Raw genomic sequence first — 24,662 nt, 5'->3', positions numbered from 1 at the left:
GTCAATTTGTACCTGGGGTAACTATTATAACAAAATAATTTTATGCAATTATTACATAATATTTAAAAAAGTTAAATTAATTTATTAATACATAAAATTATTAAATATCTTATTTTAAATTATTATATAGTTAGTTATATACACCTACAGTAAATACAAATTATTGGCAATTTGCACTTATATGTATTTGGTATAAAAATTGTTCATTATGTTAGTTTTGTTGTGTGTAATACACTAATATATGCAAATTCGCTGATTTATCAGTTGATTGAAGTGTGGAAATTATGAGAAAATAAAATTTTTATGCCATTTATATTTGCACCTGCTGTATATGTAGGTATGTATACGTCGTTCAGAGTGTTCAGAAAAGTGATACAAAATTTTTTGATGGTGGTAAAAGTTTCGATTTTTTGTTATCTGCGATTTCTAAATAATTAAGGTTATACTCACTAAAATAAAATAAATGGTCCGTAAATATAACTAAATTAGCAGTTGCCGTGTGATCAGTTAATAAAAAAAACATATTTTTAATATAATATACCAAGAATTTTTATAGGTACGTAGCAAGTTTATTTATTATAAAATAATAATTTTGATCTTTTAATAAAAAATCTAATTTTTACAACGCTAATTGTAGTTTTAAAAATACTTTTTTTTATTTTCGCGAACAAACGTCAAAATAGATAATGGTTTTAAAATATTCTCTTTAGGCCTAATAGTAACATTTGGTTTCGTTGGAGCAAATTGTCACCGGTGTTTTGCCTTTTTATGAACTCGTTGAACACTTTATCGATTATGAGCTTAACTCATATGAAATGACGGATGATACGCCGCAAGAGAAGCAAGATAATGAAGTAGAAGCATTAAAGGCAAACATATTGTTTATTTTTAAATGTCTAAATATAATAGTATTGTGCAAACATCAGCGAAACATGAGAAGCGACATACTTCTACTTTTGCATATATAAATATGTATCTTTATCGATAATATATATATAATATCTCACTATTTTTGCTTATAACAAAATTTGATTTTCAAATATATTTTTACAGAATGTTGCTTAAAATTTTTAATATAATTTTAGGCAATATTTGGTCAAGATTTAGTAGATCAACGTGGTCCATCAGTACGGAAGACATGGAAACCTTTGGACGTCTTATTAACGCTGTTTCCTCAACAAGGCTCATCTGGAAATCAAGAAATACATTGCATGGTTGTTCTACACGTAATTTGCCCCCCTCGATATCCAGATATGTAAGTAAATCGTAAATTTGTGTGTTATGCATGATCATAAAGTACTTATATATATATAAAATAAATAATAGAGAGCCTGAGCTGAAAATTGAAAGGTCAAAAGGCTTATCAGACATACAACTGCATTCGTTATTAGGTGAAATGAAAACCCTCTCTATGTCACTGATAGGAGAAGTGATGATTTTCGAATTGGCTCAACACGTGCAAGTATGATTATTGTAACTATGTAATTTAAGTATTATGTATATAATTTAATTATTTTAGACATTTTTACATCTCAATAATAAACCGGGTACGAAATCGTTTTACGAAGAAATGTTAATTGCGCAAAAGTTAAAAGAACAGATGAAACTTAGAGATAAACAAGTCAAAGAAGATAAAGAGGTACATTATTTTTAGTTTATAATAAAAAGGTTTCTCATTTTAATATTTTAATAATTTATAGAGACAAGAACTTAACGACCAAATTTTAAAATGTCAAGAAATGTTGAAGTGGGAAGTGAGGCTCAATAAGGAGCCGAGGTTTGGATTATTGCAAGAAATGCCAGATGAACTCTCTAATGTTCATCCCATCATGACAAACATGAACATAGAGAGAAATAGAACGTATTCTCAGAGGTACGTGTTGACTCAGAAAAATTACGTATATTTACACAGTTGGATTATTTAATATTTACATTTATTTAAGACTGTATGTATATATTATATATATTTTTTTAAATTTAGAATTCATCAACTCTCAATATCTGAAAGTTCAGAAGGAAGTTCTTGTGAACATCGAGGTTTAAAGGTTATACCGTTTTCGTTCAAAGGCGATAGACACGTGACTAGAGGTCGATGTTTAGGTAACGTCAAATTTGTTATATGCTATTTCAGAATTTAATCAACGCTGTTAACATTCTAGCTCATTCGGAGCGTGGCTGTGTTGTATACGCTGGCTTAGATACTACTTCTGGAGAGTTACTAATGTTAATAGAATGGTCTATCGCTCTTCAAACATCAAACAGATCGTCGCCCCTGAAACAGCTTGCGAATAAAATGAAAGGATCGCCGAATCATCCGAGTTCGCCTCAGTACGATATGACTACGTTGATGAGACACATTGCCAGTATCGAACAAGAGTTGAGCTTTCTTATAAAGTTGCACCATCAAAATTTAGTTCATTATTTGAATATAAAATATCACAACGAAAACAATTGCTTAGTAGTATATTTATTGCAAGAATTCGTCTTAGGGGGAAGCATATCGTGCTTATATTTGAATGATAATATTTGCATGGAAGTCGATACATTACGTCACTTTGCATCCGGTTTATTAGAAGGAATCAATTATTTGCATAGTAATAATGTGGTACATAAAGACGTGAGGGACACCAATGTTTTCATAGACAGATCTGGTACTGTAAGATTAGCTGATTTTAGTCTCGATAAGAGATTAATGGAACTATATCAAAGTGGCGATTTCAATATGAGGTAAATTATTATAAAATAGTCAAATTATTTGAACTATTTATGTAGATAATCATTACAGGTATTCGAAAAGACAAGACATTTTGCGAATCGGCGTATTGTTTATATCTTTATTACAAGGTGAATTGATTACTAACGATCAAGTTAAGATACCGATTAATCTGCCGCAAGATCTAAAAGATTTTCTTTTAAAGTGAGTTTAATTGATAAAATAGTTTATTTATTCATATATGTGATTTATGTGTATATTTCAGGTGCATTGATAAAAATGAACGTACTAGATGGTCGTCAGAGCAGTTGCTCGATCATCAATTCATTAAAACGCCTATTTCTCGACTGTTACCTCAAAGAGATACAGATGATAAGAGCGAAACTGGATCGATGGTATTCAATCTGAATGTAAATTACTACATACTAAGACTCATTTGTTAAATTTTAATTTAAGAATGGAAACGGCGATGGTTCTGAAGCTGTGGATATAGAATCGTTCATACCTTCAGGAGCAAGTGGGCAATCTCGTATCAAAAATGAGTTTGAAATATTGAAATGGCTGGGAAAAGGAGCTTTCGGGGATGTTTTAAAAGTATGTATTATGTATTATTATCAGTGGTGTAGTGATAAAAAAAAAGAAGTGCCGGAGCGCAAAACTTACAACCCCCCAATTTTTTTCGTGTATTTGTTAAATTAACTAATAATAATACTTCAAAACATTTTCATTTTTTAAATGTTTTTGTGAGAATAAAAAAAACTTAATTCTGTGTTTTTTTAACATTTCAGTATATTATAGAATTTTCCTAATGCAAAGTGTTTTTTACAGGGATGTCATTTGGGGGGGGGAATGGGTGGGGCATTTGCCCCCCTTGAATTTGGCCATAAAAGTGCATGTCCTTAATGAAATACTATAAAATTGAAATATAAAAAAAATTACCACTGACTGGTCAAATTCTGCTCCCCCCCTTGAAAAAGCTGGAATGATGTCCCTGATTCTAAACCAGAAATTCTCGAGTTATTCCTCAAAAAATCTAAAAAAACAGTCTCGAATTTATCCCGAAAATATTTTTTAAAATATGTCATTTCAGTGAAATCATATCAGAATACATTTTCACGGGTAGATATATATTTTTACCAGTGAAAATATAATTTATCTGGCAGGTGCTAGTAAAAATATATGATTTCATGTTGTGATAAATATGATATACAATTATGTATGTTTTTAGGTCAGAAATAAATTAGACGGCGGATCTTATGCTATTAAACGTATTCAATTGAATCCAAAGAATATTCAGTTGAATAAGAAGATTACGCGGGAAGTGAAACTTCTATCGCGTTTAAATCACGAGAATGTCGTTCGATATTATAACAGTTGGATTGAGAGCGCTACAATTGAGCAGAAGGAGGATAGTTCGAATGTATCAACAACTATGGCAACAGAAAATAACGAAGATGATACTATAGATAAAAGCAGTTACTTGTCATTTGGTAATCATAAGGTGAGATATTTTAATAAGTTATTAAATATCAATATTATATAATTTAAAAAATAGTAAGGGCGACTGACAGACGGATCACAGGGCAGAAATTTAAAAGATAATTACGCGTTGAACGATGTTATTGTGCACTGATTATAAGACATTGCAATATAAAATTGATCTTTGGACAAACATTAATATTTTGTCACATTGAGCGACAAGGATAAACAAAAACATCTATGTACAAAAAATAATGTTATTACTTGTACATATACAGTGGTGCCTTGACTTACGATTTCAATTCGTTCCGTGACGGAGTTCGTAACTCAAATTACTCGTATGTAAAATCAATTTTCTCCATTGAAATAAATTGAAATGCAATTAATCTATTTCAATGAGGATAATTTAAATGGATTAATGTCAATAGAAATGGTAAATACAATCTATCTAAATTAATGATAACGTTTTTTTTAAGTTACGCAATACGTATTTTTGCTTGCATGTCAAATCAAATTTAAAAAAATTACTCATATCTTAAAATACTCTCAAGTCTAGGTTCCACTGTATTAAAAAAAAAAAACAGTTTAGTTTATAATCTCAGAAGTTAATGTTCTTTTTTTTTATAAAGGATATAGAAAAATTAGCACCAAAAATTGGGGTGGAATGGTCTGTGTCATATTCTTCGCGTTCAAAACCACCACATACTGTAGCTGAAGATGTATCGTTCAGAGTCGAATCATCGTCAAGTGAAGATGATGATGATGAAGACGACGATGACATTGATGCATGGAAAATTTTTTTGTAAGTCACTTTGTCTATCCATTAAATCAATATTTATCGATTGATTTTATGACAATATATTTACAGATCTGAAATTAATACAGAATCGAACAGTGATTCGATTGAATTCAAATATGAAGATACGATAAATAATTCAGTTAAGAATACATATGATACATCAGAAGATTGCCACGGAAGCGATCAAGTCGATCATAAATCCGAGAATGGAAAAGAAGTTTATCAAATACAGTATTTATATATACAGATGGAATTTTGTGAAAAAAGTACATTGAGGTGAATATCAATTTATTAAGATTTGTTCTTGATATGTTTGATTATAATTGATGGATAATTGAAGGAATGCTATCGATAACGAGTTGTATTTGAATTCGGAACGAATGTGGCGCTTGTTCAGAGAGATTGTTGAAGGTTTGTCGCATATCCACCAGCAGGGCATGATACATCGCGATCTAAAACCAGTTAATATTTTCTTGGACTCGAACGATCATGTGAAAATTGGGGATTTCGGATTGGCTACCAATATATTGCCTAAAACGACTCAAGCCATAATAGAAATTAGAAGTAATAGAGGTAATGTATTAAAAATACATGCAACGTACAATAACAACATTTACGATATATGATTATGATTAATAACGTTTTAGAAGTTGAATCATATTCTCAAGAATTGATCGGAGATGGATCTTTAACTGGACATGTAAGTCGATTGATTTTTCAATATATTTTGTTGATAATTTTACGCAAGAAATTGTTTTTAGGTCGGAACTGCTCTTTATGTGGCACCTGAATTAATGACGACAGGCAATAAAGCGATTTATAACCAGAAAGTCGATATATATTCATTGGGAATCATACTCTTTGAGATGTCCTATATGCCGCTGAAGACTGGAATGGAACGTGTGAAAGTCCTCGGGAATTTGCGTCTGAAAGATATTGTAATTCCCGAGTCGTTTCTCACTTCGGACAATAGTAACCAGACTAGTTTAATAAGGTACTAGGGGAAAAATAGTATATTTTTGATTTCAATATTTAACATTATATTTCCATAATATTTCGGTGTACTATTGTGTCTTTTTTTAAAAACATAATTCCTAACTTTTTTATATTCCATCACCTGTAAGAATCAATTATATAAACTTATTTCATGTAGATTACACTATCAAAAGCGTAACAAAAAATGAATTTATTTTATTTTACAAAAATTGAACATGTTATGTATACAGGCGGCCCTCGACTTTCGCACATAATTGGTTCCTGAAAATGTGTGCGAATGTTGAATGTACGAAAGTCGAGGGAAGTAAAAAAATTGAAATTGTGTGTATTTTAAAATATTTATTTATCAAGTAAATATAAGATGTTTAAGAGGCGTTTAAGAGACACGTTTAAGTGGGGTTTGCGGGTGTTTCCTTTGAAAAGTTATCAAGAGTTAACTGTTTTCCACTATTCTTTTTCTTTTCTTCATATAGTATTTTATAACATCCTATGTTTTTATTGATCGCCCCACGCACTTGAGATATGCGTTCTCCATTGGGATCACAATCTTCTATAATATTTAAAAATTTGTCAAGGTGCATGAAGGCTTCATTCATATTTTTTATTGTTAAAGAGTTTTCCAAAATAAACCTGTCTCTACCACATTAAATATTTGGCTAGAGGAATATTCTACATCTTCAATAATTTTGTATAATTAGGAAATAAATTCTTTTGCAGCATCTTTATCCGCATCAGCCGATTCTCCAGTAAATTTAATATTATGAAAAGAATACCTCATTTTAAAATTGTAAAACCAACTGTTACTTGCTTGAAAAACCGTGTTAAAATATTTTTTTAATCTATCCTTCCAATCTTTGTGCAAAATAAGAGCTTTTGCTTGAATAATTGATATTCTCAGAGGGACATCTTTTTGATGTTGGTCATCGATCTACGATGACAAAGATTTTTCATTTCAACCATTTTTTTGCTGTGTATTTTTGGAAACATATTAAAGATTGTGGAAATATATCTTTATTTTCCATAATTTTGAATGTATTCTTTAATTATATTAATATATAATTAATTGTGCTAAAGTCGAACGTTCGAAAGTCGAGGGCCGCTTGTATGTCATGAAATTGATAATTTATTTGCATATATTGTACTCGAAAATACTGTGCACAGTTTTACTTATAATATCGCCTTTTTACTTGTTTATCTGTTATTCTCAAAAGATTTGGTGCAGTTGATGGACATCCTTTTTTGATTGCTGTGCCAGTAATTGATATTTTTAGATAGTAAATTGCATCCCCTGTTCTTGAAAGGACTTTCTAGATGTTTTCGCCTATTTACATATTTATAATTGGGGCTACCTAGGGATTTATTTTGATATTACTTTTACAGTTCCGCAATGAGTCGATAAAAACAAATATACTGTTAGACAATCACAAATTTAATTCTATTTATTATACTAATAATAGGATGTATTTTGTTTTTTTTCCAACTATAGAAGATATAAACTTTTATCAAGAGATGGTAATAAATATATATTTATAATTATTTTGATAAAAGTCACACTTTATTAAACAGTTCCGCGAAAATATCGGACTGTAATGTGTTAAAAAACCAACCACTGTGCTGTGCTTTCCGAGTGGAGGTGAATCTCGCATCTTTTAAATGTATCATCTGATGGAGGGAAGGTGGTTCTCAGAACCAAAACTTCATAGATTTGGAAGGTTTGACTCAAAATTTCAATTGATGAGTCACCCTTTTCTATTTTTCTTGGAAGCGGTTTTTACCTGGTTCCTGAAAACGGTTTGGAATAGAAAAAATGCTTAAATCATATTTTTTTTAATTCTCATAAATTGCTATTACTTTTGAAGTAATTGCTCTAAATTAATGATTTTTAGTGATAAAAGTAAAACATGTCAATAGATTTTATAATGGAATTTATATTTTTTTAAAACATTTATTTTTTTTATTTTGCAATTAGGTACATTTAAAAAAAATCATTGTAAATTTTAATTTTTAAATTTCAAAAAATATCAACTCTTGATATTAAATTACGCATATGTGAGTCGATGGCTCCTAACGATAGATCTACAAACGTTAGTGGCCTGTAATGTGTTAAAATACCCTCTACTATGGTTATCAGTTGCAGCTTGATTTCGTCGCTCCGTCTCATTTTTCCTCTTCCAATTCATTCTTCGAAATTTCTTTAAGCTTAGTAACTGTGATTTATTCTTTGCTTTTTTATATTTAAAATCTATTAAAATATTAGATGGCTCTTAAATCACGATGGCAGTACTCGTCCGACTTGCTCAGAGTTGTTGGAATGCGATTTATTACCCAGCATATTTGAGGAATATGAGCTTCGTGAAGTTCTGCGTCATGCTCTCTCTAGTAAACAATCTAAAGGTTACTACCATCTAATAAATTCATGCTTCCAACAGGTACTAAGATGAACAATGTGTTGAAATAAATATTCGTTAAACTTAATATATGTTAACTTCATTCGATACTTTTTAGAAAACTACTCCAGCTGAGAACATCACGTACGACATGAATATCATTAAAACGGTCGCATCACACAATAGACAGCCGCTGTTGATGATGAATTTTGTTAAAGATACTGTAAGTCAATGCTTAAAATTATGTAAAATTTAAATTATATTTTTAATTTCTATTTTATGGTCGAAGGTAATCAAAGTTTTTAAAATACACGGTGGAGTAGAACTCACCACGCCTTTAATGCTTCCATTGTGTCATTTGTATGATTCGGTTGAGTCAAGTGTGCGATTGATGACACATGGTGGCAGTGTTGTTCACATTCCGCACGATCTTAGGTATAATTTAATAATGCATAATTTTATATCTTTGATTGACTTATATGTGCTTAATATTTTTTTTTAGAGTACCCTTTGCACGATATGTGGCATGTAATGGAATAACAAGTATGAAACGGTATTGCATCGAACGAGTTTACCGAGAGAAGCAGTTTTATGGTTTTCATCCTAGAGAGTTGTACGAATGTTCTTTCGATATTGTGACACCCGTTCAAGGTTATTTTTAATATTAATATGTTATGGCTTATAAAGTAAATACATAACTATATTTAATTATGTTTTTAGGAAGTCTGTTCGCCGATGCCGAGTTATTATCTATCATGTATGAAATAGTTAACGAGTTCCAAGCGATGAAGTATAGAAATATCGCTATACGCTTGAATCACACTAGTTTGCTAAAAGCGGTTATGATGAGTTGCGGAATCGACGATCACAAATTCAAAGATTTATACTCTATATTATGGGTATGTATTGTGAATAGTCGTCAAGTTATTAAATAACTGCACAAGTTCTGGAAATTGGCATATTTTGAACTTTATCTTTTTCTTACAACATTCATATTAGAAGGTGGCAAGATTAAACACTAGTGTTTGATTCCTGTTTCAAAAAAAGTTGTAGTTAATATAATTTTCTAGAATTCTTAATAATTCTTAATAACATTCATGCAACAAAAAAATTTTAATATGTGCATTAAAATAAATACTTTGTTCCATAAAACGAATTATTTGTGCATTTATAATAGATAAATCTTCGGATTTTTTCTTCGGAAAAGGATTTGTTGCAGAGAGTTATTCATGGGGTGTTCACTATTTGGATCAATGCTCGTTCGCACCTAATTTGACCAATAGTATTACACAAATAATTCGTTTTATAGAACAATTATTTTATATATTGCTCATTTAAATTGTCCTCTTTTTTTAATCTAAGTCATAAACACGCTCTTACGCTTATTTATTATTTTTACTCCACTGAACTATACTTGTTTCTTGTATTAAAATCGTACTACTATATATTTTTTAGGATAAAAAGTTGTCTAAATTTCAAATAAAAACACATCTTATCTCACTATGTTTGTCCGATCAAGAAATGGTAACTTTATTCAATTTGATGGAGACTGAGTGCCCAATTGACAAGCTAATGCACGTATTAAAACCAGTGTTGCGAAAAAAAGGCGAAATAAATACTTTAGCCAAAGAAGGAATCAAAGATCTTGAGACCATAGTTCATAACGCTGAATCTCTGGGTGTCAAGTGTCCTGTTTTGATTTCGCCCTGCATGGTTTATAATATACATCAATATTCCGGTATGATGTGTCAGTTTATGTGCGAATTGAAGAAAAAGCGTAGAAGAGCCGATATGGACGTAATCGCCGCTGGTGGTAGATACGATAAGATGATCAGTAATTTTAGGTATTGATTGTTTTATATTTGTATGTAGTACTAATAAGTAATAATGTTTTGTTGTTATATTTTTTATAGAAATACTTTACACGATAAAAACGATGTTTCAATCCAAGCAGCTGTGGGGATATCTTTATCGTTGGAACGAATAATTCAAGGTGCTATGGGCGGCGATGATAATATGTACTTTTCTGAATGTGATGTGTACGTTTGCACGACGTCATCTTCAAAATTAGCATTGAAGGAGAGAGCTCATGTATGATACGATTGATATGTAGGTTATGCCGAAAGTGTTAGATATTCGGAAACTATTAATGTTTGACGGTTACTATTGGCTGACTTTTGAACTATAATAATGTCATACCAATAACTAATTTAAAAATTAATGCCAGTCATCGAATCATTCAAATCTAAATTTTCCCCTTCGCCTCGGCAATGCACCAGCACACACCACAGCATGCATATCTAATAAAAATTCGGCATGGCTTATGTAATTAAAAATAATTATTGCTTATGGATAAAATAAAAACACTTTATTTAGGTTGCCAGTATGCTATGGAACGCTGGTATTAAAACAAATTTAATGGATACGACGAATGTTAATGAAATACAAGAGTTATGTAGAGAATTTGATAAAGCTCATATGATCATCGTTGCTGATTCCGAACAAGGAACCGTTAGAATCAGGAGTTGGGATAAAGATAGGTAATTATCAATCATCTAAATAAACTTAAACAATGCTCACTAATTATTATGTTTGTGTAGGTTTCATGAACGTAAAGTGTTTGTCAACGAATTGATTGATAACATGCAACGTATCTTAATTGATTCATCCAACTCTTTGAACTGTGCTTTGCATACACAAATTATTAAAAGCGAGAGTGAGTATTTCTTAACTTTATTAATAACATACATACAATTATCTTTCACATTATATTCAATATTTAAAGGTAAAGCTAGTTTCAATGATTCTGACCGTCAGAGCTCATCATTGCCAAGTGTGTCAGTGAATTTTATCGCTTCAGAAAAATCTGAAAAACTCACAGCAAGCACAAGACGAAGATATGAAACCCAAGTACCTATCTATATTATTTTATATATTTAAAAATAATGAGATGTTTTATTTATAATTAATTTATTTTATGAATAGATTAAGTCTCAGATGTCTAGCGTACTTCAACTTCTATCTCCAAAATGCATAGTCAATGTGCTAGCTATAACATTAGATAGCGGAGTTATTAGGAGTCTCATTTCTTATTTGGATATCGAAGCACAACAGAACACTTTTGATAAATCAGTTCGCGCCGTTATAGAAAAGTATATTTTTATAAATATTTTAACTATACATCTAGAATCAATATCAGACATATAAAATCAGTGTAGACATATATAGAATTCAAATTCAAATAAGAATCTTTTTACAATAATATTTTATGATGTTATTTTTAATTTAACACATAACATTTTATGCAAAATTAAGTAATTGATTCTAGAAGTAGCATGTGTATTTTAGATATTTGATTAATGTAAGTGTTTACTTTTTAGACATCCTCGTCATAAAAAATATTTATCCGAAATATGCGATGAAATACGATTTTTAGCATCGGAAAAGAATAAATCAGCTATTGCACTGTATAGTATACAAGATTCAATGTTCAAAATGTTTATATGATTGATGCAAACTAATGAGATTGGTGCCATTTAATTTATTTAATTAAATGCTCCTAATATATATTTTTATACAAGTGCATTTATTTAATTAAGTTAACCGACATAATATTTTTTTAATATAAGTATACCAAAGTATTTATTTTATATGATTACTCTAGTAAACTGAAAATGTGCTTATTAAATATATATGTATACATATTTTTGGATTGTGATTTTAAAAATATACCGTTTTAAATATTTCACTGTATTTTAATCAAACTCTTTGGCATCACAATGACTGATTGTTGTGGGTCATACTATTATTTAGTGTGTTGTTCATGTTTCCACCGACACAGCCGGGAGTGCGAATCATTATCACAATACTCGTCGTCAACATGATTAATATCATAATCCAGAATGTGACGAAGGTTGCTATCCGAATGGCTATCCACAGCGGATCTTTGGAGGTTAATAAAACTTCTTCAACTGTAAGTCCGACGTATGGTTTTTTGTTCTCATTTCTGTATCATACAAAGCTCATAAGTAACAAATGCTTTATGGTAATAAATAAAAATTGAATTACTCACAATGTCGTATGTGGAACTGGTTTGTTTTTGCTAGCGAGATCTTTGTGTAGTAGTGGAGTAGTCTCCTTAGTGCTCATTTTGTCCGAAATCACCGCACAACGATATTTAGTATGGAATCAGAGAATGTACTGTAGCATATGATCGAAAATTACGAGGGAATGAATATTTATAGCTATTGCTAATCAATATCCATGTGTTTACAAATAAATACATTGGATGATTGTATTTATTTAATTTGTAACATATGTGTGCTTATCTCGAATATTTTAGATGAACTGTCTTAAATTTAACATTTGATCGGTTGAAGGTTTTCCTTATAAAAACTGGTTATTTGACAATAATGCTTTCTACATAATTTAATGATGTGACTCGAAACGTATGAGAATATCTTAGTTGATTTTCCTCTAAAGCAGTCGTTCTCAAATTTTTAATAGTTGTCGCATATAAGCTATTGCAATAAACAAGTTTTATTGTATTTTATGCATTTTGTGTTTTAATATAAATGTTTTAAATTTATGAAAATATATGTATGTGAATTTGAATAGCTCTGATTTTAATAAGAATGATGAAATTCCTGCCAGGAATTTCATCATATGTTCTATAAATAGTTTCTTTTGATTTTTAACCTTTGGTATAGTGATACATAAATAATAATATTTGCGTGCAATTGTTCTATTTTTGATGCATTTATTATCCATGTTTTTAATATTTCTTGTGATAGGTTTAATTTTTTTTCATAAACATTTGCTGTAGAATTAAATAAAATGCTAGATATAGTTCATTTGGAGATAAACACTGTCTTAAAAATAACATACGTGATACATATCATTGTAACATTATATATTAATTTGATGCATGTTTGTATATATTAGGATAACATTGACCCTGGGATTGAACTTATTTTGATTACTATACACAACTTTTGTTCTTGGTTTGATGCGAATACATAACTAAATATTTAATGGTTGATATATTTACTATCCTCTTGAGAAATAGTATGGACTTGATTAACACATCAATAGTTCAATCACTTTTTTTTAAACACTGCATATAAAATCATTTTCAATCTCTTATTCAAAGGAATTTCACTTTAAATCTTCTTCAATGTACAAATTACTGTTTGTCACAAATTTATAAAATATTTGATTAACTTTCTTTCTACATGTTTCAAAACCTATTATTAAACAGAAATAATAAAATTAGTAAATTTGGAATAATGTTACCTCTGTCAAAAATTCTATTTGACTCATTATTATATTTATAATATACAGTTGATTGAATTTGAGTTTTCTATGTTGGCAGCACTGTAAATCAGACAGGTGTCAATATCACGCTTGTTCAAATTGTCAAATGTTAGTTTGCTCAACCTGAATAAAATTTCGATCACACTATAACCGAAGACCAGAGACCATGGACAACAAACAATTTATCCAGATTGGGTGAGTAGCAGAAAGTTGATGCTGCCTTTTTAAAGAAAATATTCTTCTCTGACGAGGCACATTTTCACTTCTTTTGGTATGTTAATAAACATAATTTGCGCATACGGGACGACGAAAAATCGCATGTGATTCATGAGAGACCATTACATGCCCAAAGAGTTTGGTGCGCATTGTGATAAGGTGGCGGCATTAGGCCTTACTTTTTTGAAAACGATGAAGGTCAGACTGTAACAGTCAATGGTGACCGCCAACTGATAATAACCGATTATTTTTGGTACGAAATAGAAGATAGTGATGTGGAAGACACGTGGTCCCGATGAATATTTTGCGTGAAAAGTTCCCAGGTCACATCATTTCACGTTTTGGTGATCTCAAATAACTATATTACGAGTACTACTGGGCGAAGACGATTTGAGAATATCTACGGGGGCAAAAGTCTACACGAATAATTTTATCGCTGACTTTTGCGGTTAATGTAAATAAACATTCTCCTGTCGTTCAATTACAATTTTTTTTACTAAATCTACACGCAAGATTGAAACGCCGTCTGAAGCGTGCGTCAGAACGGGCCAGAGCGTAAGGTATTATGGGGGCCAATATAGATTTGTTATGGCCAAAACTGGTCGGCGCAGAAATAGCGGTGTTGTGACGGCTCCCTCTCTTCCGGCAAGCTTGTAAGGGTTCGGACGCGTGCCGTCGCGCGTCCGCCCCATTCTAACCATGTAAACACCGTTAACCGTTAAATAAATATACTACTGCAGCGGCTCAATCTGTGTCTCATTGCCACCCGCCATCATCACAGCACCTAAACTGGTGACCCCGACGTGATCCTGAGCACAGATATGGAGTCAGACGAAAAATGGCAGACACAGACGCCGCTGCAGTACAAAAGCCGAGCCGCTGCTGAGCTGTTTGCTGCCATCCCGCCGGTGCTTCCCTGGACCCGGACTCGAGCTGGCGGACCACCAAGACGATGGGCCTGCGCCCCCGACCATGTGCCGCCATCGTCAGCCACCGTCGCCACTGACAGACGCCGCCACCGACCACGTGACCCAGGAAGCACCCGGCGCCGCCACGCGCCTTCAGCGGGAAGCCACCGAAGTGCTGCCGTAGACCAGGCTCGAGTGGACCACGCGTGACCCGTCACGCACCCGTAGGGCTACGCCCCCGCGACTCCGAGCTCGAACCACATGTTCGGGGCCCGTCACGCGCGCGCCCTGTGTAGCTGCACCGACGCACCACAGGGCCCCGAAAGGTGCTCCCGGACATGCCCGTTCTTCTCGCGCCCCCTGGAGCCCTACGCGCCGCCCGGGTCTACGCGTGTTCCACTCGGCTTGGAGCGAAGCACGCCGCGCGTCACTGGAGGCCGCGCCGCCACACCATACGTCACGACTTTGCTACTTTTGCGCCGCCAGCATTTAATCAACAGCAGCGCCAAGGCCCCCATACCTCCCCCTGGTTATAGTTCGCAATTGTAAATTGCTAGGGCCGGAGCCGTATGGGGGCCAATATAGATTTGTTATGGCCAAAACTGGTCGGCGCAGAAATAGCGGTGTTGTGACGGCTCCCTCTCTTCCGGCAAGCTTGTAAGGGTTCGGACGCGTGCCGTCGCGCGTCCGCCCCATTCTAACCATGTAAACACCGTTAACCGTTAAATAAATATACTACTGCAGCGGCTCAATCTGTGTCTCATTGCCACCCGCCATCATCACAGCACCTAAAGTATCTTGCCCTAGCTCTTTCGCTCTGTCACACGTACAAGCGAATCTGTGCAAGGGAAAAGGGGGTATACTCACCGCCCGATATGCTCGTCCATTTCTCTCTTGTGAAATTCTCTGACAAAGCGGTATAGCATGGGCGCGTGAAAGCTAACTTATTGCATGACATTTATTTATTTAGATTAAATTAAGACCATCGTGACCTGACAGGTTACCCCAATGCGCCACGATAGTAGAAAACAATAGTTGTATTATCTAATACATAATTAGAATAATACTTAAAAATAATAACACAAAAGAAAAAATTATAAAATATCAAAATTAAATGATACGAACTGGACCAGCTCCTCATACTAACATTAAACAGGTCAATGTGTAATGCCAGCGTATTAAGGAGCCGGATGGCTACAGCCATAGGCGTGTCGGAAAGTGCGGACGTTTTAGCTCCAACGGTTAGCAAAAGAGGACGCGATCGTGATTCTCGAAAATGTTCCGGAACCCAAAACTGGAATTCCTCGAGAATAGCTGGATTGTCGACAGCACCTTTCAGTAATTTGAAAAAATGCTTAGCGACACACAACTTTCTGCGAATCGTATCCCAACGCTCCTAAAAGAAAGGCGCTATGATATAAGACATGACAAATCGAGTATAGTGGCAATACTAATCTGCGCAAATTGCTAGTGTTAAACAATGTTCAATGCAGATACTACTGAATCTGCTATATTATAAGATAAAACACTCACTTATTTTATTATGTTAATCTAATTTACACATGATAAAAAGAGCAAATAGAAAATTTTCAAATATTTTTTGCTCTACTAATAAAAAATATGTTTATTTACAACTGAAATTGTGGTTTTAATAATATTTAATCTTATCTTCGCGAACAAACGTCAAAATATATATGGCCTAAAAATATTGCACTTAGACTAAATAGTATCAAGTTCGTTGCCGGTGTTTGTACCTACTTCGATTATGATCTCAAATGTGATTGTGTGATTGAATGACTGGGGAAAAGGAAGTCAATCATGTTGTGTAAAAAGCATTTTGTTTATTTCAAAATATCTATATATAAAACGCATTATGTTATAAGCTTCCGCTTTAGTATTTACACATTATTTATTTAAAAATAGACCCGCATGTAGATTAAATCCATTGCTTCACAATGACTCAATGTTCATACGTGGTTACTACAATGAGTCATAACAGCATAATGTTTATTTTTAATTTTATGTAAACAAGAAGCAAAATCCTGGTAAGCAAATTACGTTTGCAAATATGAATAAATACATATTTATTTATGTCAATGCGAATCATGGGGTGAGACATAAATATTGCTACAAAAATAAATTCAATTCAAAGTCGAAGGGTTGTGGTTGTTGTTTTGTTTGTTTATTGAGTTTGTATTTTTAATGGTTAAAATACTTCAATTGCACACACATATTAAAAATATATATTTATCGTTGTACTAATTATTTCTATAGTAAAATACAAAAACATCAAAATTGACTGTCAATATATGTGAAAAACTTTCAAGTAACATTCTAGTAATGATTCAAATTAGACCCAGTGTTCTATAAAATAGGTTTATGGAAATATTTAGCCAAATATCTTATAAATATGTAGTTGATATTCGCATTTTTATAGTTAAAAAAAGAAAATATGTTTTATTTGTAATTTTTTTTATTAAAATTCAAATAAAAATAATATTTTGGCTTTTAGGTGCCAAGACAGTGCAATACGTTTTTAGCGTTTAATAATTAATAAAATGCAAGTACAGATATAGAGTGAGTACATAGCAGATCCTCGAGCGAAGGTTAAAGAAGTGGTTTCCGTGAAGTAGAGTTAATTCATGTAGTGACGTGGTAGCTTCGTTTTTTCGACCGATTAGGCGAAAGGAAAACTCTAAAAAAAATCTTTTGGCACACCCCTGACGCCAAAACTGACTTTGCAAAGTATTAGTATGTGACAATTTCTTTTGCGATCTGATTTATAATCGAAAATAACATAAGACTCACTCTAAAAATATTTTGTATAATATTTTGCTAAAGATTATATTGATAAGATTGTTCTATTTGTGCATTTATCGCTTGCGATTGCAAACTTAGAGATTATAACTGTCATTTGGAATAATAAAGTCAATTTCGAAACATATGGACGGTCCTTGTTTTTAAAACGAAGTCCACAAGGTAGCAAAAAGTTGATATTTATCACCATTTTATTGTCCATTATTTAAAAAAATTGTATTGTTTCTATGCACTCCTGATTATATTTCTACATATGATTTATTATAAAAGATACAAAATAAACAGGTTTATTGTGCATTTATTGGATTGCTACTAGGAGCCTGGTTAAGTAATAGAATCTATCCAGTTTCATTTGAATACGGTTTTCATCATTACAGTTCCACAAAAAAATCATTTGTTCATAATTTTATCATCAATTTTGTATTTATGAAAAATATGTCAACAGCAACAAACTTATTGTATATTTTGTGTATGTTTTTTTCAATTCTCTGACCTAATAAGGTTTCTTATCAAATTTAGTTACATATCTTAAAGTTGAGTGCTAATTATCAAACTTTGTATCCCCATTTGACGGGTTTTATTGTAAAAAACTGTTTTACTATTGACCACCCTTTAAATATAATAATTGATTCATCCACTGATAAAAAAAAATGCATATATCAATATCATAAAGTTTATATTCATACCATACTTTTGTTTTCGCCGCTGATTTTTTCGAGTTAATATGCTATATTTTAGGTATTAAATGTGCAGATTTATTGAATAATTATAATTCGAAAAACAACCATTATGTAGTTTATTTTTAATTGCGAAAGATAATTGCTGGTGAAGTAGTATTTGATTATTATATTTTAATGTATATCAGCTCATGTTTTATATATAATGGGTTGATAATATAAGGGGGACTTAATCTTTACACGGTGCGCTATATTGGCCGGCCCTGATTGGCACAAATTTCTATCTCCCACCATTTTTTATAATGTTTGTTTAATTTTCAGGGAATATTCAGTAAAGATTTGGTAGAATAATATGATCAATCACTACTGCAGACATCGGAGCAGTTGTTTGATAATCAATTCATTAAAACATTCATTTCTATTATTATCATAAAGAAATATGGATGATAAAAGCGATACTGAATTGATGGTATTAAATTTGGTGGTATATTTACCCTTACAATAATTTTCAATTAATCCTATTTGATTTAAGAATGGAAGAGGCGATGAATCCGAACCGGTGGACATAAAATCGTTCATTCCTTCAGGAGCACATGAACATTCTCGTATCAAAAATTATTTTGAAATTTTGGAATGGTTAGGAAAGGGTGCCTTTGGTGATGTTTTTAAAGTATGTATTACCTATTATTATTTCATGATGAATATGACGTAAAAAATTGTATGTTTTAAGGTTCGAAATAAATTAGATCTTGGATGTTATGCTATTAAACGTATTCTATTGAATCCGAAGAATATTCATTTGAACGAGAATATTACGCGAGAAGTGAAACTTTTATCGTGTTTAAATCATATAAACGTCGTTCGGTATTATAACAGTTGGCTGGAGAGTGCTCCAATTGAGATAAATGAGGATAGTACCAATGTATCGACAACTATCACAACAGAAAACAACAAAGATGATAATAGCAGTTATTTATTAGACATTCTTAAGGTAATATATTTTAATTTATCTGAATACACAGTTCTTTCTGAAATTTTTTGCAACATTTTGCACTGATATATGAAAAATAATTTTTCATTCGATTTTATATTCCTTTACACTTCGAAGTATAAATAATACTATTGTAAAATAAAATAATATAAAAATTAGTTCCCTCTAATATTACTTGTACATATCAGCGTAAAGAAAATATTGCATCAGTATCTATGATATAAATATATATTATAATAGTATTAGATGACATATTTCAGAGATTAATTTATTTTTTATTAAGGACGATGAAGAATTAGCATTGAAATTTGACGATTCCTTGTGCGCAAAAGCAGCACATTTGGAGGATGAAGTTGTGCCATTTAGAGTTCAAGATGATGATGACGATGACGATGATGATAATTTTTTGTGTGTCTCTTTGTTAACATTAAATATAAATCGATATTTAACTGATTGATCTTATGATATGTTTTTAGATCTGAAATTAATCTAGAATCAAACAGTGAATCGATCGAATTCAAAGAAGTAAAAATGGAGAGTATGTCAGAAGATTATAATGAAAACGATCGAGTCAATGACAATACTAAAAATGGAAAAGAAGTATATCAAAAAATGTATCTATACTTACAGATGGAGTTTTGTGAGAAAAGTACATTAAAGTAAATATAGTTTAATTATGCTATGTTTATTATTGTTTTAAATGGTCGATTATAATTTATTATTAATTTAAGGACTGCTATTGATAAAGATTTGTATTTGAATAAGGATAGAATGTGGCGCTTGTTCAGAGAGATTGTTGAAGGTTTGTCGCATATCCACAAGCAGGATATGATACATCGCGATCTAAAACCAGTGAATATTTTCTTGGACTCAAGCGATCATGTAAAAATTGGTGATTTCGGACTGGCTACCAACTTATTGCCTATAATGAATCAAACTGTATGGAGTAATAGCGGTATTGTTTTGAATATACGTATATGCAACTTACTAACATTTATAATTATGATTATTAAAATTTTAGAAGTTGATTTGTATTCACATGAATTGTTAGGAAATAGATCTTTAACTGGATATGTAAGTCTATTGATTTTATAATATAAATTGTTGAAAATTTTATGTGTTGTCTGTTTTTTTAGGTTGGTACCGCTCTTTATATGGCACCTGAATTAATGGCTACAGGAAATAAAGCTATTTATAACCAGAAAGTCGATATTTATTCATTGGGAATCATACTTTTTGAGATGTCTCAAATACCACTGAAGACTGGGATGGAACGCGTGAAAGTCCTTGGGAATTTGCGCACCGAGCGTATTGTAATGCCTGAGTCGTTTTTCACTTTAGACAATAGTAACCAAATTAGATTAATAAGGTATGAGGGTAATAATATGTCTTTTAACATAATATTTTTATACTTTATGTGGCACATATATCTCCTTTATTTTATTACTTTTCACACTTTTTACGCATTTTTTTTCTTTGATAGAAAAATACCCCCATGTCAAAACCTTTACTTTCATTCACTAAACTTGTATGCACTTCACTTTCTAATACAGTGGACTCCCGAATAACACTACCCCTATTAGCTTATTACCGTGTTGTTGGGGGGGTCTACTGTATTTATTATTTCTTTTGATCAAAACATTAGGTGGCTCTTAAACCACGATGCCAGTTTTCGCCCGACTTGTTCAGATTTATTAGAATCTGACCTACTGCCTAACGTATTTGAAGAAGAACTTCGTGTCTTGCGCCGAGCTCTCTCTAAAAAAGAGTCTATTGGTTACAACCAAATAATAAATGAATGCTTCCAACAGGTATTTAGATATACCATTGCTCAAAATAATACTCTTAATGTTTACTAATTATAACTCCATTCGATACTTTTTAGAAAACTACTTCAGATGAAAACTTAATTTACGACATGAACATCATTAAAACAGTGACATCAGCTAGTAGACTGTTTATGATGAATTTTGTTAAAGAGACTGTAAGCTAACTTGTAAAAATTACATATAATTATAATTTTATTGTTTAGGATTATTTTATGGTTGAAGGTAATCGAAGTTTTTAAGATTCACGATGGTGTAGAACTCACTACGCCTTTAATGCTTCCGCTGTCTCATTTGTATGAATCGGATAAGTCAAGTGTTCAATTGATGACGCGCGGTGGTAATATTGTTCATATACCATATGATCTTAGGTATAATTTTATTAAAGCATATTTTTTATGAATGATCGAATTACAAATATCTTATATTTTTAGAGTACCCTTTGCTCGATATGTAGCCTGCAATGAAATAACAAACATGAAACGATATTCTATTGAGAGAGTTTATAGAGAAAAGCAATTTTATGTTTTTCATCCTAAAGAGATGTACGATTGCTCTTTTGATATTGTAACACACATTAAAGGTTATTTACAATATAAATTTATTATGGCTTAAAAAGAAAATGTTTAAATATAATAAATTATGATTTTAGGAAATCTCTTCGCAGACGCTGAATTATTATCTATCATGTATGAAATAGTTGATAAGTTTAAAGCGAAGAAGAATAAAGATATTCTTATATATTTGAATCATACTAGTTTGTTGAAAGCTGTAATGATGGGTTACGGCATTGACTATAATGAATTCATAAATTTGTACTCTGTAAAAACTTCTTTCACAAAACAATTATTTAACTAATTTTTAGAGGTTCAATAATATGACTTATGTTTCAGGAAAAAAAAATCAGCAAATTCCAATTTAAGAAGTATCTCATTTCACTCTGCTCGACTGAGCAAGAAAAGACATCTTTATCCTATATAATGGGATCCGAGTGTGAGATTGGTAAATTAATGCGCTTTCTAAAACCGATTTTGCGGAAAAATAGCCAAATAAGTGCTATAGCTAAAGAAGCCATCAAAGATCTCAATACTATTGTTTATAACGCTAAAACTTTTGGTGTCAACTGTCCTATTTTGATTTCGCCCTGCATGATTTATAATATACACCAATATTCGGGTATGATGTGTCAGTTTATATGGCGATTGAATCCAAAACGTCCCCATCATCCATATGTCCCCATTATTGCCGCCGGGGGTAGATATGATGAAATGATCGGTAGTTTTAGGTAAGTGTTAATTTTTTAGATGTTTGTACGAAGTGGGTTCTAAGGTTTCATTATTTTTTGTTACATAGAAATACTTTGCATGATAGTAATGATGCTTCAACACAGGCTGGTGTGGGGATAACTCTATCGTTAGCACGGTTAATTCAATATGCTATGCACTGTTCTGATGATATTTATCGATCAGAATATCACGTGTATGTTTGCAGTACAGCAATTTCCAAAATAGCATTACAGGAGAGATCTCGTGTATGATAATATAGATACTTTAGTTATGCCGAAAGTATTTGGATATTCAAAATAATCAATCTGCAAGAATATCATATCGTACTACTGACTAAAATAAATTTTATAATGTATGACAAAAATTTTCGATGAAGCATTCAAAATATATCCAAAAATTTTCAGCATGGTTTATGTATGATACGTTAAAAAAAATATAGTATATAGATAATATAAAAAATGATTTTTTAGGTTGCCAGTATATTATGGAAAGCTGGTATTAGAACAAATTTAATGTATTCAGTAAATTTTAATAAAATTCTAGAGGTATGTAGTAAAACTGAAAGAGTTTATATGATCATCGTCACTGAATCCGAATCAAGAACCGTTAGAATCATTAGTTGGGATAAAGAAAGGTGATTATTATTATTCTAATATAAATTTAAACAATTATGCTAATATGTGTATTTATATAGATTTCATGAACAAACAGTGGCTGTTGATGAATTACTTGAAATCATGCAACATATCTTAACTGATTCGTCTAATCCCAGTAACTGCGTTTCACATACAAAAATGATTAAAAGCGAAAGTGAGTACATGTAACAAATTTATTTATAACATAATAACATTTATAACATAAATATTTAAAGGTAAATCGAGTGTCATTGATTTTGATCATCAGAGTTCCTTATTGCCTATGTTATCAGTGCATTTTATTATGGAAAAATCTAAAAAACTCACTGCAAATAAAATACGGAAATATGAAACCCAAGTATCTACATATTTATTATTTTATTTATTTTATAATAATGATATGTGTTTTGCTATAGTAATAATTAATTTGATGAATAGATCAATTCTCAGATGTCCAGCAAACTTCAACTTCTATCTCCACAATGCGTAGTCAATGTGCTAGCTGTAACATTAGAAAGCGGAGTTATTAGGAGTATCATTTCTTATTTGGATATCGAAGCACAACAGGATACTTTTGATGAATCAGTTAGAGCTGTTATAGAAAAGTATGTTTTAAAAATAATTGTTAATGTACATACGTCTAGAATCAAAAACATTTAATGCACACTTCAATCAAATCATTTTAGAATAATATTTCATGATGTTATTTACAATTTAATACAAAACGTAATGTCTATCAAAAAATATGAATATTTTCAACGTAGGTAATTGATTCTAGACGTCACATATGTATTTTAAATATTTTATTAATATTAATTTTTACTTTATAGACATCCTAGCTGCAGACAATATATATCAGTAATATGCGATAAAATACGATCTTTAGCATCGGAAAATAATAAATCAGCTATTGCACTATACAGTATACGAGACTCAATGTATAAGATGCTTATATGAATAGTTAAATTATTCACTGTTTATACTTTTTTATATAAGCTTGAAGCATTTATAAGCTAAATAATGTTTTAATTTTTATATAAATATATCAAATTATATTTATCTATTAATCTAGCATAATAAATATTCTCTTACATTTTTTAATATTGTAATATAAAATATATAACGTTTTAAATATTACACTGTATTTTTAATACAAACCTTTGGCGTCATAAAGATTAATTGTTGTGGTTCATAGTAATATTCAGTATGTTATTTAAGTGTTCAGTAACATAGCCAGGAATGCGAATAATGTTTACAATACTCGTCATAAACATGATTAATACATTATCCAAAACTCAACGAGGATCGCTATCCGGATTTTCGAAAGTTAATAGAACTTCAGCTTCAAGTCGAACTTTTATATTTTTTTGTTCTTATTTCTGAATCATATACATTTATGATAATAAATATAAATTGAATCACTTAAAATGTCATACATGGATCTGGGTTGTTTGGCTGGTCACTGAGGCATCGCGATCGGCCGTCGTTCTCTCACGTCCTTCGATCAAGTACCGTTCAGAATGAAAGAGATATGTGCATTTCAATAAATGCTTTGTTCCATAAAACGAATTTTTTGTGCATTACAACAATAAAAAATGAGCATTAACCCGCTGGGC

The 24,662-nt window shown here is 31.4% G+C and overlaps 2 protein-coding genes and 1 long non-coding RNA gene across 4 annotated transcripts; 2 read left to right on the top strand and 1 right to left on the bottom strand.

Annotated features, from left to right (window-relative positions):
• Positions 1 to 708: 708 nt before the first annotated feature.
• Positions 709 to 12,118, top strand: Gcn2 (eukaryotic translation initiation factor 2 alpha kinase Gcn2). Its single transcript, XM_088191847.1, has 28 exons — positions 709 to 869; positions 1,086 to 1,255; positions 1,327 to 1,462; positions 1,520 to 1,639; positions 1,701 to 1,873; positions 1,982 to 2,100; positions 2,160 to 2,727; positions 2,786 to 2,917; positions 2,979 to 3,108; positions 3,170 to 3,307; positions 3,942 to 4,214; positions 4,822 to 4,994; positions 5,061 to 5,267; positions 5,332 to 5,564; positions 5,639 to 5,691; positions 5,753 to 5,985; positions 8,245 to 8,416; positions 8,493 to 8,597; positions 8,664 to 8,809; positions 8,877 to 9,025; positions 9,095 to 9,273; positions 9,830 to 10,218; positions 10,288 to 10,465; positions 10,751 to 10,914; positions 10,975 to 11,090; positions 11,160 to 11,284; positions 11,360 to 11,526; positions 11,755 to 12,118. The coding sequence occupies exons 1-28, from the start codon at positions 816 to 818 to the stop codon at positions 11,879 to 11,881; spliced, it is 4,929 nt and encodes a 1,642-aa protein (XP_088047973.1). The 5' UTR covers positions 709 to 815; the 3' UTR covers positions 11,882 to 12,118.
• Positions 11,639 to 13,004, bottom strand: LOC148232278 (uncharacterized). The gene is made up of 2 exons (XR_015810617.1): positions 12,447 to 13,004; positions 11,639 to 12,380 (listed from the first exon to the last, which is right to left on the bottom strand). It is a non-coding gene; the product is annotated as an uncharacterized LOC148232278 (long non-coding RNA).
• Positions 13,005 to 16,521: 3,517 nt separating this feature from the next.
• LOC148232277 (eIF-2-alpha kinase GCN2-like) lies at positions 16,522 to 24,180 on the top strand. Of its 2 annotated transcripts, XM_088193169.1 has the most exons (21): positions 16,522 to 16,639; positions 18,630 to 18,777; positions 18,841 to 18,978; positions 19,039 to 19,299; positions 19,583 to 19,707; positions 19,776 to 19,958; positions 20,031 to 20,254; positions 20,321 to 20,373; positions 20,436 to 20,668; positions 20,945 to 21,110; positions 21,185 to 21,283; positions 21,351 to 21,496; positions 21,560 to 21,708; positions 21,778 to 21,947; positions 22,019 to 22,410; positions 22,479 to 22,656; positions 22,882 to 23,045; positions 23,106 to 23,221; positions 23,283 to 23,404; positions 23,485 to 23,651; positions 23,877 to 24,180. In XM_088193169.1, exons 2-21 carry the CDS (start codon positions 18,748 to 18,750, stop codon positions 24,001 to 24,003), a joined length of 3,243 nt encoding a protein of 1,080 aa, XP_088049295.1. In that variant the 5' UTR covers positions 16,522 to 16,639; positions 18,630 to 18,747; the 3' UTR covers positions 24,004 to 24,180. The 2 variants fall into 2 exon arrangements, 1 of the variants encoding a protein (XP_088049295.1); XR_015810796.1 differs by lacking the exons at positions 21,778 to 21,947; positions 22,019 to 22,410; positions 22,479 to 22,656; ... (3 more) ...; positions 23,485 to 23,651; positions 23,877 to 24,180 and having other exon boundaries at positions 21,332 to 21,496; positions 21,560 to 21,696.
• The last annotated feature ends 482 nt before the right edge of the window (positions 24,181 to 24,662 follow it).

This window comes from Plectrocnemia conspersa, unplaced genomic scaffold (genome assembly GCF_051122295.1).
Source record: "Plectrocnemia conspersa isolate PC_06_02 unplaced genomic scaffold, ASM5112229v1 ptg000009l, whole genome shotgun sequence".
Classification (NCBI taxonomy): domain Eukaryota; kingdom Metazoa; phylum Arthropoda; class Insecta; order Trichoptera; family Polycentropodidae; genus Plectrocnemia; species Plectrocnemia conspersa.
Note: the sequence above shows the minus strand (reverse complement) of the source record. Positions and strands in the feature narration are given on the sequence as shown.

Excerpts from the sequence above, each read along its gene's own strand:
- Gcn2 (XM_088191847.1), top strand. The coding sequence starts at position 816 with ATGACGGATGATACGCCGCAAGAGAAGCAAGATAATGAAGTAGAAGCA. Across the intron at positions 2,728-2,785 it reads AGTGGCGATTTCAATATGAG|GTATTCGAAAAGACAAGACA; the intron begins GTAAATTATTAT and ends TAATCATTACAG. Across the intron at positions 10,219-10,287 it reads AAGATGATCAGTAATTTTAG|AAATACTTTACACGATAAAA; the intron begins GTATTGATTGTT and ends TATTTTTTATAG.
- LOC148232277 (XM_088193169.1), top strand. The coding sequence starts at position 18,748 with ATGGATGATAAAAGCGATACTGAATTGATG. Across the intron at positions 19,959-20,030 it reads TGTGAGAAAAGTACATTAAA|GACTGCTATTGATAAAGATT; the intron begins GTAAATATAGTT and ends TATTAATTTAAG. Across the intron at positions 20,374-20,435 it reads ATAGATCTTTAACTGGATAT|GTTGGTACCGCTCTTTATAT; the intron begins GTAAGTCTATTG and ends CTGTTTTTTTAG.